Source organism: Salmo trutta, chromosome 21 (assembly GCF_901001165.1).
Source record: "Salmo trutta chromosome 21, fSalTru1.1, whole genome shotgun sequence".
Classification (NCBI taxonomy): domain Eukaryota; kingdom Metazoa; phylum Chordata; class Actinopteri; order Salmoniformes; family Salmonidae; genus Salmo; species Salmo trutta.
This window is the reverse complement of record NC_042977.1, coordinates 41,123,666-41,141,782: the sequence shown is the minus strand read 5'-3', so window position 1 is coordinate 41,141,782 and position 18,117 is coordinate 41,123,666. Positions and strand designations below refer to the sequence as shown.

The window sequence follows — 18,117 nt, the reverse complement described above, 5'->3', positions numbered from 1 at the left end:
ACGGCTAGTTGCTGTCGGTCGCCTCATGACATCTAGTTGCTGTCGCCTCATGACGGCTAGTTGCTGTCGGTCGCCTCATGACGGCTAGTTGCTGTCGGTCGCCTCATGACGGCTAGTTGCTGGCATCTCATGACGGCTACAGTAGTTGCTGTCGCCTCATGATGGCTAGCTGCTGTTGCCTCATGATGGCTAGTTGCTGTCGGTAGCCTCATGAAAGCTAGTTGCTGTTGCCTCATGACGGCTAGTTGCTGTCGCCTCATGACGGCTAGTTGCTGTCGGTCGCCTCATGACGGCTAGTTGCTGTCGGTCGCCTCATGACATCTAGTTGCTGTCGCCTCATGACGGCTAGTTGCTGTCGGTCGCCTCATGACGGCTAGTTGCTGTCGGTCGCCTCATGACGGCTAGTTGCTGGCATCTCATGACGGCTACAGTAGTTGCTGTCGCCTCATGATGGCTAGCTGCTGTTGCCTCATGATGGCTAGTTGCTGTCGGTAGCCTCATGAAAGCTAGTTGCTGTTGCCTCATGACGGTTAGTTGCTGTCGCTTCATGATGGCTGGCTGCTGTCGCCTCATGACGGCTAGCTGCTGTCGATCGCCTCATGAAAGCTAGTCGCTGTTGCCTCCTGACGGCTAGCTGCTGTCGTCTCATGATGGCTAGCTGCTGTCGTCTCATCGAGGCTAGTTGCTGTCATCTCATGATGGCTAGCTACTGTCGGTCGCCTCATGATGGCTAGTTGCTGTCACCTCATGACGGCTAGCTGCTGTCGATCACCTCATAACGGCTAGTTGCTGTAACCTCATGATGGCTAACTGCTGTCGCCTCATGACGGCTAGTTGCTGTCGCCTCATGACGGCTAGTTGCTGTCGCCTCATGACGGCTAGCTGCTCTCATCTCATGACAGCTAGCTGCTGTCGCCTCATGAAGGCTAGTTGCTTTCGCCTCATGACGGCTACAGTAGTTGCTGTCACCTCATGACGGCTAGCTGCTGTCGGTTGCCTCATGATGGCTAGTTGCTGTCGCCCGCCTCATGACGGCTAGTTGCTGTCGCCTCATGACGGCTAGCTGCTGTTGCCTCATGATGGCTAGCTGCTGTCGCCTCATGATGGCTAGTTGCTTTTGCCTCATGACGGCTACAGTAGTTAATGTCGCCTAATGACGGCTAGCTGCTGTCGGTCACCTCATGACGGCTAGCTGCTGTCGGTCACCTCATGACGGCTAGTTGCTTTCACCTCATGACGGCTACAGTAGTTGCTGTCGCCTCATGACGGCTAGCTGCTGTTGGTCGCCTCATGACGGCTAGTTGCTATCGCCTCATGACGGCTAGTTGCTGTCGCTCGCCTCATGACGGCTAGCTGCTGCCGGTCGCCTCATGACGGCTAGTTGCTGTTGCCTCATGACGGCTAGTTGCTGTTGCCTCATGATGGCTAGTTGCTGTCGCCTCATGACAGCTAGTTGCTGCCGGTCGCCTCATGACGGCTAGTTGCTGTCGCTCGCCTCATGACGGCTAGTTGCTGCCGGTCGTCTCATGACGGCTAGCTGCTGCCGGTCGCCTCATGACGGCAAGCTGCTGTTGGTCATCTCATGACAGCTAGCTGCTGTCGCCTCATGACGGCTAGATGCTGTCATCTCATGACGGTTAGTTTCTGTCGCTTCATGACGGTTAGTTGCTGTCGCCTCATGACGGCTAGCTGCTGTCGCCTCATGACGGCTAGTTGCTGCCGGTCGTCTCATGACGGCTAGCTGCTGCCGGTCGCCTCATGACGGCTAGCTGCTGTCGCTCGCCTCATGACTGCTAGCTGCTGTCTCCTCATGACGGCTAGCTGCTGTCGCCTCATGACGGCTAGTTGCTGTCTCCTCATGACGGCTAGCTGCTGTCGCCTCATGAGGGCTAGTTGCTGTCCCTCGCCTCATGACGGCTAGTTGCTGTCCCTCGCCTCATGACGGCTAGTTACTGTCCCTCGCCTCATGACGGCTAGTTGCTGTCGCTCGCCTCATGACGGCTAGCTGCTGCCGGTCGCCTCATGACGGCAAGCTGCTGTCGCCTCATGATGGCTAGTTGCTGTCGCCTCATGATGGCTAGTTGCTGTCGCCTCATGATGGCTAGTTGCTGTCGTCTCATGACGGCTAGTTGCTGTCGCCTCATGATGGCTAGTTGCTGTCGGTCGCCTCATGACGGCTAGGTGCTGTCAGTTTTTCCCAGCCACCGTGCTTCTACATCTGTATTGCTTGTTCTCTGGGGTTTTATGCTCGGTTTCTGTATAAGCACTTTGTGACAAGTTCTAATGAAAAAAGGGTTTTCATAATACATTTAATGGATTGAGAATTGGTCTGGTAAACAGGCAGCTATGAAAAATATACATGACAACTCACAGGGTAAATATTATGTTCTACAGCTTATCATGAGGTAATCTAACTCAGGTGAGTAGAACCTCGGGACCTCCTTAATATTAGAGATCGCACATCAGCTGTTGTTACCAAAGAGACACACACTACCCCTTTGAGCTTACCTGACATTGCCGTTCTATCCTGCCGATGCATAGAAAAAACAACTAGTTGTATATTATCCATGTCCTTGTTCAGCCAAGTTTCTGAGAAGCATAGGATATTACAGTTCTTCAGGTCCTGTTGACAGGATAGTCTTGAACAGAGCTCATCCAGTTTGTTCTCCAGTGATTGTAGATTCACCAGTAGAACAGAGGGTAGAGACAGTTTATTTACTCGCCGGCGAAGTTTCATCAGGGTTCCCCCACGTCGAGCTCTATATCGTAGTTTCATCAGGGTTCCCCCACGTCGACCTCTATATCGTAGTTTCATCAGGGTGCCCCCACCGTCGACCTCTATATCGTAGTTTCATCAGGGTTCCCCCACGTCGACCTCTATAGCGTAGTTTCATCAGGGTTCCCCCACGTCGACCTCTATATCGTAGTTTCATCAGGGTGACCCCACGTCAACCTCTATATGGTAGTTTCATCAGGGTGACCCCACGTCAACCTCTATATTGTAGTTTCATCAGGGTGCCCCCACATCGACCTCTATATCGTAGTTTCATCAGGGTTCCCCCACGTTGACCTCTATATCGCCGTAACTTTCTCTTCCGAGTTTCGGGGATGAGGGCCTGGTCCGGGGTTAGCAGTATGTCCTGTGCCTCCGAATCTTTGAAGTGGAAATCTTCATCCAAATCGAGGTTAGTGATCGCTGTTCTTTTCGGTCATAGGAAACGATGGTGAAAACATTATGTACAAAAAAAGTTACGATCAGTGTAAAAAAACACACAAAATTAAATAATTGGTAAGGAGCCCGTAAAAGGGCCGCTACACATTCCAGTGCCGTGTGTGTGTGTGTGTGTGTGTGTGTGTGTGTGTGTGTGCGTGTGCGTGTGCGCGCGCGTTGTGACAGCTGACAATGCAGTCCTGGGATACACAGTAGGAGTGCAGCGCTCCAGAAATACTTTTAGGGCCATAAGACAGTAAACCCTCCCCTGAAACTGACACAACCCTGACCACCACACACACACACACACACAAACTAACAACTACACCCCACGCCTGCCACACACACCACACATCACCCCTCACCCCTTGGCAGGTGGCAGCCAAACCTAAAGAGTAGTATCGGTATGAAACGATAATAATCTCAGTCCCAGAGATGGCAGCAGGATCTCAACGCTTTCCACCACTCGGTCTATGGATATTTCTCTTCATCTTCACTACTGGTAAGAATGTTAGCATCCACTTTACTGTATAAGCATGGCTAGTTTCTAGAGGTATTTCAGTTGGTATTTTATTGGTATTTATTGGAATGTCAGGGTATGGGATGAGTAGCTTATACAGGTTTTCTGAGCTGTTGGTAGAAGCATTATGACAATGAGTTTAAAGCTTTATACAAACACTTCAAAATGGCACAAATGTTTTGCATGGTTAAAAAGTGTCACTGGAGAACAGAATAAACAATTAAAAATAGTTGAGCTATTTTTGTGTGTTCCAAAAAAAAAGGCCCTTAGAGAAGCTGTCTTTTGATTAAAAACTTCTTAAGCCTAGGCGAAAGCATGCCATGCGATTGTTTGAGGACGGCACCCCACATCAAAATATTTTTCCACCGGCACAGGTTTGATAAATTCACAAAGAGCGATTAAATATTCACTTACTTTTGGAAAATCTTCCTCTGATTTGTCATCCAAAGGGTCCCAGCTATAACATGTAGTGTTGTTTTGTTAGATAAAATCCTTCTTTATATCCCAAAAAGTCTGTTTAGTTGGCGCCATCGATTTGAGTAATCCACTCGTTCAATATGCAGAGAAAGGAATCCGAAAATCTACTCCTAAACTTTTTCAACAAGTCAAAATACGTTTTTATTTACTCATCAGAAACCCTAAAATGTAATCAAACTATAATATTTCTTACGGAAAGAAGTATGTTCAATAGGAAACCGATTTTAGCAGGTGCGTCTTGTCTTCATGGCGCGCCCAAACACGAATTTCCAAGACTGTGTCCCTGTACTAAAACTGATATTTCTTATTCGTTTTGGAAGTTACAAGCCTGAAACCTTGAACATAGACTGCTGACACCCTGTGGAAACCATAGGAATTGCATCCTGGGAGCTAGAATTCAGTATGCCCCTATACTTTCCATTGTAAGAGCACGGTCCCTCAAAATAAACATTTTTTTTTTTGGGGGGGGGGTTCCTACCATATCTATTGTGTTATATTCTCCTACATTAATTATAACATATCTACAAACTTCAAAGTGTTTTCTTTCCAATGGTACCAATTATATGCATATCCTGGCATATCTTGACAATGTTTGTTTTTTATGTATTTGAAGTTGGAATAAAATACATATTTTTATCTGTTTGTATATAACATTGAAAGAATAATTTGCTGCAGGAAAAACATATCACATTCACAGTATGCTACACCACATGACCAAAAGTATGTGGACATCTGCTCGTCGAGCATCTCATTCCAAAATCATGGGCATTAACAACCTCCACTCTTTTGGGAAGGCTTTCCACTAGATGTTGGAAGTTGCTTCCATTCAGCCACAAGATCATTAGTGAGGTCGGGCACTGATGTTGGGCGATTAGTCCTGGCTCACAGTCGGCGTTCCAATTCATCCCAAAGGTGTCCGATGGGGCTAAAGTCAGGGTTTTGTGCAGGCCAGTCAAGTTCTGCCACACCGATCTTGACAAACCATTTATGTATGGACCTTGCTTAATGCACGGTGGCATTTTCATGCTGAAACAGGAATGGGCCTTCCCCAAACTGTTGCCACAAATTTGGAAGCACAGAATTGTCTAGAATGTCATTGTATGCTGTAGCATTAAGATTTCCCTTCACTGGAACTAAGGGGCCTAGCATGAACCATGGAAAACAGCCCCAGACCATTATTCCTCCTCCACCGTAATTTACAGTTGCCACTATGCATTGGGGCAGGTAGCGCTCTCGTGGCATCCTCCAAAGCCAGATGGTGAAGTGGGATTCATCACTCCAGAGAACGCGTTTCCACTGCTCCAGAGTCCAATGGCGTCGAGCTTTACGCCACTCCAGCCGACGCTTGGCATTGCTCTGCCATGGAAACCCATTTAATGAAGCTCCCGACTAACAGTTATTGTGCTGATGTTGCTTCCAGAGACAGTTTTGAACTCGGTAGTGAGTCTTGCAACCGAGGACAGGTGATTTTTACATGCCACGTACTCGGCTGTCCCGTACTGTGAGCTTGAGGGGCCTACCACTTCACGGATGAGCCGTTGGTGCTCCTAGACATGTCCACTTCACAATAACAGCACTTACAGTTGACCGGGAAGCTCTAGCAGGGCAGAAATTTGACGAACTGACTTGTTGGAAAGGTGGCATCCTATGACGGTGACACATTGAAAGCCACTGAGCTCTTCAGTAAGGCCATTCTAATGCCAATGTTTGTCTATGGAGATTGCATGGCTGTGTGCTTCATTTTATACACCTGTCATCAACAGGTGTGGCTGAAAAAGCTGAATCCACTCATTTGAAGGGGTGTCCACATACTCTTGTATATATCGTGCAGTTTTAGCTGACATCCAACCTTGTGTGTTCCCCTATTGAAGTATTAATAACTCACTCTATCTCCCTCTATCTCACCCTATCTCCCTCTATCTCACGCTGTCACTATTTGTCTCTCTCACTCTAACCCACTCGGCGTCTCTCATTGTATCTCACCATGTGTCTCTCTATGATTGTATCTCAGCAGTGGCAGGGGTGAACCTGGAGGGGGAGCTGTTCAAGGACCTGATGATAGGCTACAACAAGAACGTCCGGCCCATGGAGAAGAGTGGTGACATCACACAGGTCACCGTCAAGATGACCCTCACCAACCTTATTTCCCTGGTCAGTGTGTGTGTGTCTGTGTGTGTGTGTGTGTGTGTGTGTGTGTGTGTGTGTCTGTGTCTGTGTGATCATCTTGCTTTCCATCCCTAGAATGAAAAGGAAGAAGCCCTTACAACCAGCGTCTGGATTGAAATGGTAAAATCCCTTGTCGACTCAAGTTAAACACTCACACAGTGGTTTAGTACCACACCATGTCTCCTGACTCTTTGTCTTCGTTTCCTTTCATATTCTATTTGTTATCTGCTTTTTCCATTGTCAGAAATGGTGTGACTACAGGCTGAGTTGGGACCAACCTCCCAGGTCTATCCTGTACGGAAACCTCACCTCCCAGATGAGGATCCCCTCCAAGAGCATCTGGCTGCCTGACATCATCCTGGAGAACAAGTGAGTCTAGAAAGCATGATGTAAAATCATCACTTAACGTGCTGGCCAAGGGAACACTGCAGATTCATGATAACGGCATCCATGTTAGGAAGTTGTCAGATGTCAGAAAAAATCCCATACATAACCTCCCTCCTTTCTCTCTCTCTCTCTCCAAAGTGTAGACGGAAAGTTTGAGATAGCCATGTACTGTAATGCCCTGGTGTCTCCTGGTGGCTGTGTGTACTGGCTGCCTCCTGCCATCTATCGCAGCGCCTGCTCCATCACCGTCAACTACTTCCCCTTCGACTGGCAGAACTGCACCATGGTGTTCCGGTATGGGCGTCACAGTCACACACACCCCACTAATGACTAATCTCAACTGAAAATAACCACCAGCTGCAGGTAGCCTAGCGGTTAAGAGCGTTGGACCAGTTACCCGAAAAGGTTGCTGGTTCGAATCCCCCAAAAGGAAAATGTGCAAAAAAACTGCCGTTCTGCCCTTGAGCAAGGCAGTTAACCCCTGACAACACCTGCTTCCCGGGTGCCGATGACGTTGATTAAGGCAGTCCCCAACACCTCTTTGATTCAGAGGGTTTGGGTTAAGTGCAGACTAGACATTTTGGTTGCAACTGACTAGTTCGCCCTTAACCTCCCTGGGCCGTTATACTGTATACCCCTTCAGCAGATCTGAAAGAATTGAGTGGAGGCTGGATTCAATCCGCATCGCAAAGCTATGTTAAAATGTAAAGTTAATTTTCCGATTCAGTCAACACATGCAGCATTTACTGTGAATGCAGTCTCTGCGAACGCAGGAACATTGCCTTTAAATTTCAATCGAGCTATAACGTGGATCTTTCGCGATACGGATTTAATCCAGCCCAAAGTGTATGGAAAATTGTCTGGGAAACCAATCGATTTAACCGCAAATATAAAAATATCATTAGTCAATATGAGATGTAGCTTATTGGTGTGTCAGTGGAGGTTCTGTGTTTTTAGTTTCACAGTTATGGATGACTGTGTTTCCTCTATCCCTGTGTTCAGTTCCCAGACCTACAACGCAAACGAGATAGAACTAGTTCTCACAGAGGAGGAAAACCAGCCTGTGGAGTGGGTGGTGATCGACCCTGAGGCTTTTACAGGTATTGTAGTAACCCTACGCCGCAAACACCTTGATTGATTTATGTGTTTTTTTTGTGAGCGTATGAAAAATACTAGGGACATTAGGGAAAAGAGGATAACATGAGAGCATTTTACAACAAGACAATAAATGTTCATAGAATCGTCAATAAACGTTCAATTCAATTTGGGTTCTGTTTGTTAAAAACAAATACAAAGTTCTTGCATCATCTGGGAACTGAACAGGATTCAAACCTCTTGTTCTCTTGTTCTCTCGTTATCTCATTCTAGACAGAATTATATAATGTTCTAAGCAGCTTACATGGAAGCCATGACACTATTCATATTAAGTCTAGCTCTCGTCTGTTGCCAGAGAATGGGGAGTGGATCATCAAACACAGGCCTGCTAAGAAGCTGATTAACCAGCGCTACACTAAAGATGAGTTAGAGTACCAGGAAGTGGTGTTCTTCCTGATGATCCAGAGGAAACCTCTGTTCTACGTCATCAACATCATCGTTCCCTGTGTCCTCATCTCATCCCTGGGCCTGCTCGTCTACTTCCTGCCTGCCAAAGGTGACGACTGCATGGACACACACACGCACGCATACACTTGTACACACATATGAACACAAGTTCGCGCACACACACAGACGAATACACATGTACACGCGTATGCACACCCACGCACACACACGTTCATGCACAAACACACACACACTCACATACTCACCGTCCGCACATTCACGTAACCTACCCGGTAACACCTCTGATACACCTATAGATGCTTGTGCAACCCAGTACATACAGTATTTCATTGTCTGATGATGAACTGCATGTCGCTCCGAATAAGAGCTGCTAAATGACAAAAATATCAATGTAAATGTAGATGTTTATCAACTGATTGACTCTCTGTGCTTGTGATCTGATTTTGGTTTTGGTCAGCTGGGGGTCAGAAGTGCACCGTGTCCATCATGATTCTCCTGGCCCAGACTGTCTTCCTCATCCTCATAGCCAACAAGGTTCCAGAAACCTCCCAGACTGTTCCTCTTATCGGAAAGTAGGACCACTTATTTTAATATAATTTACTTAGACTATATTTTACTGCTTCCCTTTAAGTAAAATGTTTTAAACTTCTTCAACTACCACAAAAAAACTTCTAAAGAGTGGAAGCAAGTCACACAATTTTCTTAATGGAAAACAACCTTCTAGTTCTAATATGTTATTCTATTAAAAACAATGTTTTAAGTGAGAAGTAGCCATTGGTCGGAAGTCGATAAAGAAAGGAAATTCATGAGCCCCACAATGCCTACTGTACTTTACCCATGCTCTACCAAGGTTTTCCAGCACACAGCTTTGACCTACTACAGCAGCTATGTTGGTATTGTACTTCAGACTATGTGTAAGCAGGTTGATTAGGATTCAAACCTTCTCAAACAGACTAATTCATACCCTTAGAGGAGGTTCTCCCACAATAATGTGATTTGTACCACATACAAGGTTAAGTATTGGATTCTTCCCACATCACACTAAGACATTACCCCATTCCACTACCTTTTCAAGATTATTTTTATTATATCAAAGCTGGCTTATATAGACCATCAGATTTGATTGAGTGAGCCGTTTTGTCTTGTAGTAATGTGGTGCCTGCCTGTATTTCCTTAAATCTTTAATTTTGAAAAAATGTCAAAATATTTAATAACATATTTTTTTGTCAGTAGGTGTCCAACATAACAACAGGTCACTCATATAGAGGTCTATAACAGAGGTCTATAGAGCCTGTCTGCAGTCCTGATTTCTGTAACCGTTAGCTTTAATGGCTTCATGTGTTTTGTAGGTACCTGATGTTTGTCATGTCCGTGACCACCATCATAGTAATGAACTGTGTCATCGTGCTGAACCTCTCTCTAAGGTCCCCCAATACACACATCATGAACAATAAAGTCAGGAAGGTAAGACTGTAAAACTGTGACCAGCAAGTTTGTCAGAAGCGTCCCACGCCTCTAATGTGGTTTTATATGGTCCTCTGCATTACTGGATGGCTTGTTAGGCCATAAGGGAAAGTTTGACTGATTGGACTGGTAGTGTTGACCAGGGATGGGGTCAATTCTGGAATTAAACTGAAATTCTAAGATTTAAAAAAATCTAATTTGAATGATTTATCAATAAACTAAGGACAAGTAATCTATGTATATATATATAAAAATAGACTTCCTGAATTAAGTGTCTTCAATTCAAATTGGCCCCATATTTACATGTACATTTTAGTCATTTAGCAGACACTCTTATCCAGAGCCACTTACAGGATCAATTGGGTTTATGTGCCTTGCTCAAAGGCACATCAAAAGTTTATGCTAGGGGATTCGAACCAGCGACCTTTCGTTATTGGCCCAATGCTCTTAACCACTAGGCTACCTACCCCAACTCTGGTGTTGACCTTTGACCCTTGACAATGTTGACCTCAGGTCCTGCTGAACATCCTGCCTCGGCTGCTGAGGATGCAGATGCGACCGTGGACACCGTCTGAGGACTGTGACTTCAGTGATGGAACCTGTAATGTTCACAGTCACAGTACCGACAGTGGGAGTAACATATTTCTAGTCCCCTGCCGGCGTCGCAGCTCCCTAGGACTCATCATCAAGGCAGAAGAATACGTCATGAAGACGGCCCGGTCTGAACTCATGTTCTCCAGGCTCAGAGAGAGAGACGGCCTCATGAAATCTGCACTGGATAAGATCTGTGAGTACGGTTACACATAGAATATTACAATGGGAATTCACTGTACTTACCCTCCACTTAGGAAAAGGATAAGTGTTGGTACAAGGGTTAGGGTTGAACCAGCAGCTGGACATGAAGCTAGGGTTGGGTTTGCTGCTGTAAGTACAGTGTAATTACACAATAATAAGGGTAGTTTAATGTAAAGTGTTACCATATTTTCAATCTTAGCTGCGAGAAAATTGCAAGAAATTTCTATAGGTTAATTCTCTGTTTTAACCTTTGACCCTAGATAACAGTCTTGAGGGGGGTACGGCACAGGACTTGGGGACCAGCCTGGCCCAGGCCTCACCGGAGGTGCGCCAGTGTGTGGAATCCTGCAAACATATTGCCAAGAGTGCCAGGCAGCAAAACAACTTTGACAGTGTGAGTCTCCCAAATGTGTTTCACCCACCTGGGTGATGCACAGTTACCATTTTGTGCCAGAACATGTTTCACTCTGTAATACCGTTCATTACTCTTTCATTACTGAAAGGAAACTGATTTCCCAACATTTAGAGTGATTCTCCACTTCTTAGTCTCCCCTCTGACCTGTCCCTCTGATGCCACAACAGGAGAATGAGGAGTGGTTCCTGGTTGGCCGGGTGATTGACAGGGTGTGCTTCATCGCCATGGCGCTGTCGTTCTTCATGGGCACCATCGGAATCTTCCTGATGGGGCATTTCAACCAGCCCCCCTCCGTACCTTTCCCTGGTGATCCCAGGAAGTACCTTCCTCCGTTAGGGAATAACATCACTGATCTCTCTGGGAATGACACTGGTGAAAATCTACTGGGTTGAGAAATGTCCATAAACCAGGAAGAGGTCTGAAAATGGCCCTAGAAAGGAATGGGTTTTAGCACAGGTTATTGTGGCTACAGAAACCCTTGAGAGATCTATGGTTATGTATGTATTGGTGGTCTGAGACTGAAACTAAACCATGTGGGTCTGTCACAGGTTTTGCAGTTTATGAGTTTGCTCATTCAGTGAGACAACAAAGATTTTGACAGTGGATTATAGATGTCCATACTAATTACAAAGGGATATGCTTGACCATACACACTGATGCCTTGTATGATATGTGTGTTTCAGAGAAATGGTTGAAGGTGGTATTTTTGAACATAGATATTACCACTGAGTAATATGTTAAGGTTTTATCACACTGTTATGTTTACTTTCTGTAAGGCAACCCAACCTGGACTCAGGGGTAGACGTAACCTAATAAAGGTAAATCCAGGACACTCCAATTAATATGATATGTTACGTTTCGTACGGTATGTATTAATTTGTGGATGTCCATCATCCATTTCATATAATATGTTACGAATTACAATTTGTACAATATGGTACGGATTTCAAAACATATATGTTACGAATTACAATTTGTTGTTACTAACGTTAGCTAGGTGGCTAACGTTAGCCTGGCTAGGGGTTAGGGTTAAGGTTAGGGTTAAGGTTAGGATTAAAGTTAAGCTAACGTGCTAAGTAGTTACAAAGTAGCTAAAAGGCAGTAAGTAGTTGTAAAGATGCTAATTAGACAAAATGCTAAAGTTGTACGTGATGAGATTCAAACACACAACCTTTAGTTTGCTAGATCTTCGCATTATACGTATACCCATCCACCCCGACCAACCATCCTACTTAAGTTACCTTCTATCTTATGTAACCATACAGAACATAATATATCATATTAATTTGAATGTCTTTACTATGTTACGTCTAATCTATGAGACCAGGCTGGGCAACCATCATCCATCATGTTTTTTGTAAGATAGTTAATTTAGTTGTGATTTTGATATTAATCAGCGAACACAGTGTTCTGTTTTCTAGATTGTTGATCATACACGTGTTTTTTTTGTTGTTCAAAGATTAACTTTGTTTCATTAAAAGTAAAGGTATAACAACTTTTGGTAGTATGGGTGTGAGGCAGAGTCAGAGAGACCAGTGGGGTGAACCCCCCCCCACACACACACACTCCCATACAACATAAACACACATTTGTGAGCATAACAAACACACGCATGGTAACACACAAGCACACACACATGCATATAACTTATTCTCGCAAACACACACACACACACACGTTTACACACCCACACACAAAGTAGAGCACGAGATAGAAGGCTACTTCACCCATCCCTGTTTGAAAAACGCAGCTGCTTGCTTGCTAGACACTAACTTCAATCAAGAGATGCCAGGGAGTGGACATCAGAGGGTAAGTGCTTGACAAATGGCAACATTTAAAAAGCTGGAATTGTTTTAAGATGGTCATACCATGAATCATTTAGCTATTTGAGGACCCCTTTAGGTATGACATATACAGTTGAAGTTGGAAGTTTACATACACTTAGGTTGGCGTCATTAAAACTTGTTTTTCAACCACTCCACAAATTTCTTGTTAACAAACTATAGTTTTGGCAAGTCGGTTAGGACAACTACTTTGTACATGACACAAGTCATGTTTCCAACAATTGTTTACAGACAGATTATTTCACTTATAATTCACTGTATCACAATTCCAGTGGGTCAGAAGTTTACATACACTAAGTTGACTGTGCCTTTAAACAGCTTGTAAAATTCCCGAACATGATGTCATGGCTTTAGAAGCTTCTGATAAGCTAATTGTCATCATTTGATTCAATTGGAGTTTTTAAAAATGTTTATTTCACCTTTATTTAACCAGGTAGGCTAGTTGAGAACAAGTTCTCATTTACAACATCGACCTGGCCAAGATAAAGCATAGCAATTCGACATATACAACAACACAGAGTTACACATGGAATAAACAAACATACAATCAATAATACTGTAGAAAAATCTATATACAGCATGTACAAATGAGGTAGGATAAGAGAGGTAAGGCAATAAATGGGCCATGGTGGCAAAGTAATTACAATATAGCAATTATACACTGGAATGGTAGGATGTGCATAAGATGAATGTACAAGTAGAGATACTGGGGTGCAAATGAGCAAGATAAATAAATAAATAAATACAGTATGGGCATGAGGAAGATTGGATGGGTTATTTACAGATGAGCTATGTACAGGTGCAGTGATCTGTGAGCTGCTCTGACAGCTGGTGCTTAAAGCTAGTGAGGGAGGAAAGAGTCTCCAGCTTAAGAGATTTTTGCAGTTCGTTCCAGTCATTGGCAGCAGAGAACTGGAAGGAGAGGCGGCCAAAGGAAGAATTGGCTTTGGGGGTGACCAGTGAGATATACCTGCTGGAGCGCGTGCTACGGGTGGGTGCTGCTATGGTGACCAGTGTGCTGAGATAAGGCGGGGCTTTACCTAGCAGAGACTTGTAGATGACCTGGAGCCAGTGGGTTTGGCGACGAGTATGAAGCAAGGGCCAGCCAACGAGATCATAGAGGTCGCAGTGGTGGGTAGTATATGGGGCTTTGGTGGCAAAACGGGTGACACCGTGATAGACTGCATCCAATTTGCTGAGTAGAGTGTTGGAGGCTATTTTGTAATTGACATCACCGAAGTCGAGGATCGGTAGGATGGTCAGTTTTACGAGGGTATGTTTGGCAGCATGAGGGAAGGATGTGTACCTGTGGAGGTATTTCAAGGCCTACCTTCAAACTCAGTGCCTCTTTGCTTGACATCATGGGAAAATCAAAAGAAATAGCCAAGACCTCAGAAAAAAATGGTAGAACTCCACAAGTCTGGTTCATCCTTGGGAGCAATTTCCAAATGCCTGAAGGTACCAGATTCATCTGTACAAACAATAGCACGCAAGTATAAACACCATGGGACCACACCGCTCAGGAAGGAGACGCGTTCTGTCTCCTAGAGATGAACGTACTTTGGTGCGAAAAGTGCAAATCAATCCCAGAACAACAGCAAAGGACCTTGTGAAGATGCTGGAGGAAACAGGTACAAAAGTATCTATATCCACAGTAAAGCGACATATATCGACATAATGTCATGCCCTGACCTGAGAGAGCCGTTTTTCTCTGTTTAGTTAGGTCAGGGTGTGATATGGGGTGGGCATTCTATGTGTTTTATTTCTATGTTTTGGCCGGTATGGTTTCCAATCAGAGGCAGCTGTCTATCGTTGTCTCTGATTGGGAGCCATAGTTAGGCAGCCTTTTCCCACCTGGGTTTTTGTGGGTAGTTATTTTCCGTTTAGTTGTCTGTTGCCTGACGGAACTGTTTGCTTTCGTTTTTGTTTCTTTGTTTAAGTGTTTCATTATAATAAATAATATGAGCACTCAACATGCTGCGTTTTGGTCCACTCCTTTTGACAATCAAAACACATAACCTGAAAGGTCGCTCAGGAAGGAAGAAGCCACTGCTCCAAAACCACCATAAAAAGCCAGACTATGGTTTGCAACTGCACATGGAGACAAAGATTGTACTTTTTGGAGAAATGTCCTCTGGTCTGATGAAACAAAAATAGAGCTGTTTGGCCATAATGACATCGATATGTCTGGAGGAAAAAGGGGGACGCTTGCAAGCCGAAGAACACCATCCAAACCATGAAGCACGGGGTGGCAGCATCATGTTGTGGGGGTGCTTTGCTGCAGGAGGGACTGGTGCACTTCACAAAATTGATGGCATCAAAATTATGTGGATATATTGAAGCAACATCTGAAGACATCAGTCAGAAAGTTAAAGCTTGGTCGCAAATGGGTCTTCCAAATGGACAATGTCCCCAAGCATACTTCCAAAGTTGTGGCAAAATGGCTTAAGGACAACAAAGTCAAGGTACTGGAGTGGCCATCACAAAGCCCTGACCTCAATCCTATAGAAAATTTGTGGGCAGAACTGAAAAAGCATGTGTGAGCAAGGAGGCCTACAAACCTGACTCAGTTACACCAGCTCTGTCAGGAGGAATGGGCCAAAATTCACCCAATTTATTGTGGGAAGCTTATGGAAGGCTACCTGAAATGTTTGACCCAAGTTGAATAATTTTTAAGGCAATGTTACCAAATACTAATTGAGTGTATGTAAACTTAGGAATGTGATGAAAGAAATAAAAGATGAAATAAATAATTCTCTCTACTATTATTCTGACATTTCACATTCTTAAAATAAAGTGGTGATCCTAACTGACCTAAGACAGGGAATATTTACTAGGATTAAATGTCAGGAATTGTGAAAAACTGAGTTTAAATGTATTTGGCTAAGGTGTATGTAAACTATCGACTACCGAAGGTTTTGAAGTGTCTGTCCTATATCTAGGAGATATAAGAACACTCAGGAAATACACTGCTCAAAAAAATAAAGGGAACACTTAAACAACACAATGTAACTCCAAGTCAATCACACTTCTGTGAAATCAAACTGTCCACTTAGGAAGCAACACTGATTGACAATACATTTCACATGCTGTTGTGCAAATGGAATAGACAACAGGTGGAATTTATAGGCAATTAGCAAGACACCCCCAATAAAGGAGTGGTTCTGCAGGTGGGGACCACAGACCACTTCTCAGTTCCTATGCTTCCTGGCTGATGTTTTGGTCACTTTTGAATGCTGGCGGTGCTTTCACTCTAGTGGTAGCATGAGACGGAGTCTACAACCCACACAAGTGGCCCAGGTAGTGCAGCTCATCCAGGATGGCACATCAATGCGAGCTGTGGCAAGAAGGTTTGCTGTGTCTGTCAGCTTAGTATCCAGAGCATGGAGGCGCTACCAGGAGACAGGCCAGTACATCAGGAGACATGGAGGAGGCCGTAGGAGGGCAACAACCCAGCAGCAGGACCGCTACCTCCGCCTTTGTGCAAGGAGGAGCAGGAGGAGCACTGCCAGAGCCCTGCAAAATGACCTCCAGCAGGCCACAAATGTGCATGTGTCTGCTCAAACGGTCAGAAACAGACTCCATGAGGGTGGTATGAGGGCCCGACGTCTACAGGTGGGGGTTGTGCTTACAGCCCAACACCGTGCAGGACATTTGGCATTTGCCAGAGAACACCAAGATTGGCAATTTCGCCACTGGTGCCCTGTGCTCTTCACAGAAGAAAGCAGGTTCACACTGAGCACGTGACAGACGTGACAGAGTCTGGAGACGCCGTGGAGAACGTTCTGCTGCCTGCAACATCCTCCAGCATGACCGGTTTGGCGGTGGGTCAGTCATGGTGTGGGGTGGCATTTCTTTGGGGGGCCGCACAGCCCTCCATGTGCTCGCCAGAGGTAGCCTGACTGCCATTAGGTACCGAGATGAGATCCTCAGACCCCTTGTGAGACCATATGCTGGTGCGGTTGGCCCTGGGTTCCTCCTAATGCAAGATAATGCTAGACCTCATGTGGCTGGAGTGTGTCAGCAGTTCCTGCAAGAGGAAGGCATTGATGCTATGGACTGGGCCGCCCGTTCCCCAGACCTGAATCCAATTGAGCACATCTGGGACATCATGTCTCGCTCCATCCACCAATGCCACGTTGCACCACAGACTGTCCAGGAGTTGGCGGATGCTTTAGTCCAGGTCTGGGAGGAGATCCCTCAGGAGACCATCCGCCACTTTATCAGGAGCATGCCCAGGCGTTGTAGGGAGGTCATACAGGCACGTGGAGGCCACACACACTACTGAGCCTCATTTTGACTTGTTTTAAGGACATTACATCAAAGTTGGATCAGCCTGTAGTGTGGTTTTCCACTTTAATTTTGAGTGTGACTCCAAATCCAGACCTCCATGGGTTGATAAATTGGATTTCCATTGATTATTTTTGTGTGATTTTGTTGTCAGCACATTCAACTATGTAAAGCAAAAAGTATTTAATAAGATTATTTCTTTCATTCAGATCTAGGATGTGTTGTTAAGTGTTCCCTTTATTTTTCTGAGCAGTATATTTCGTTTTTTTGGGATACATATTTTACCCCATATTTTTGTTGGCGCAAAACTACCTCCATATTTCTATTAATTTGTATTGGTACCTTCAGACGAGGCCCGTGACACTTGTGGGGGTCGTAGAGCAAAATGTAGAACACCATCGTGTTTGTGAGAGTCTACCCATTCCACAGTGGGGTCATATTAGTTTACAGGCCGTTCGGACGCTACAGACATTTTCGTGAGAAGACTGATTTTCGGGATGTCTCATGGTCGGATAAACACTGCTGTAGCTCGGCCACCTTCCACCATAGATGTGGAATAACGGATGTGGTGGATTGAGATGCAGCTCATGCAATACAACAGATACAGTATCTCTAGTTTAAACTGACAGGATTTGTATATTATATTACATAGATTGACGCACCAGTGCATCAATAGACTCATGTTTTTTTAAAGAACCACTGTGCAATATGCTACACATTGTTGTGAGTACATGTTAATATTGGGATGATATTGTGATCATTTAAGTGATGGACAGGAAGGTTTCATTATCATTGTGCTAATTGTGGGAGCCCAGGGCCCAGATAGCACTCTGCCCCTGCATTTAAACTAAACACATGAACAACAACTAGAACCAACATGTGTTGGTTCTATGCGTTACAACGGAACGATTTGATTAGTGTTATGTTAGCTAGCTACATAGTTGTCTTTGTATCAAAGATAAAGGTAAACGCAGCCACTGCTAGC

General features: G+C 44.9%; 1 protein-coding gene across 1 annotated transcript; it reads left to right on the top strand.

Moving 5' to 3' along the window:
• The first annotated feature begins 3,566 nt into the window (after positions 1 to 3,566).
• LOC115156420 (cholinergic receptor, nicotinic, gamma) lies at positions 3,567 to 11,830 on the top strand. Its single transcript, XM_029703854.1, has 12 exons — positions 3,567 to 3,713; positions 6,220 to 6,359; positions 6,450 to 6,494; positions 6,619 to 6,743; positions 6,900 to 7,055; positions 7,764 to 7,861; positions 8,212 to 8,412; positions 8,782 to 8,896; positions 9,674 to 9,788; positions 10,302 to 10,575; positions 10,844 to 10,977; positions 11,166 to 11,830. The coding sequence occupies exons 1-12, from the start codon at positions 3,647 to 3,649 to the stop codon at positions 11,388 to 11,390; spliced, it is 1,695 nt and encodes a 564-aa protein (XP_029559714.1). The 5' UTR covers positions 3,567 to 3,646; the 3' UTR covers positions 11,391 to 11,830.
• The last annotated feature ends 6,287 nt before the right edge of the window (positions 11,831 to 18,117 follow it).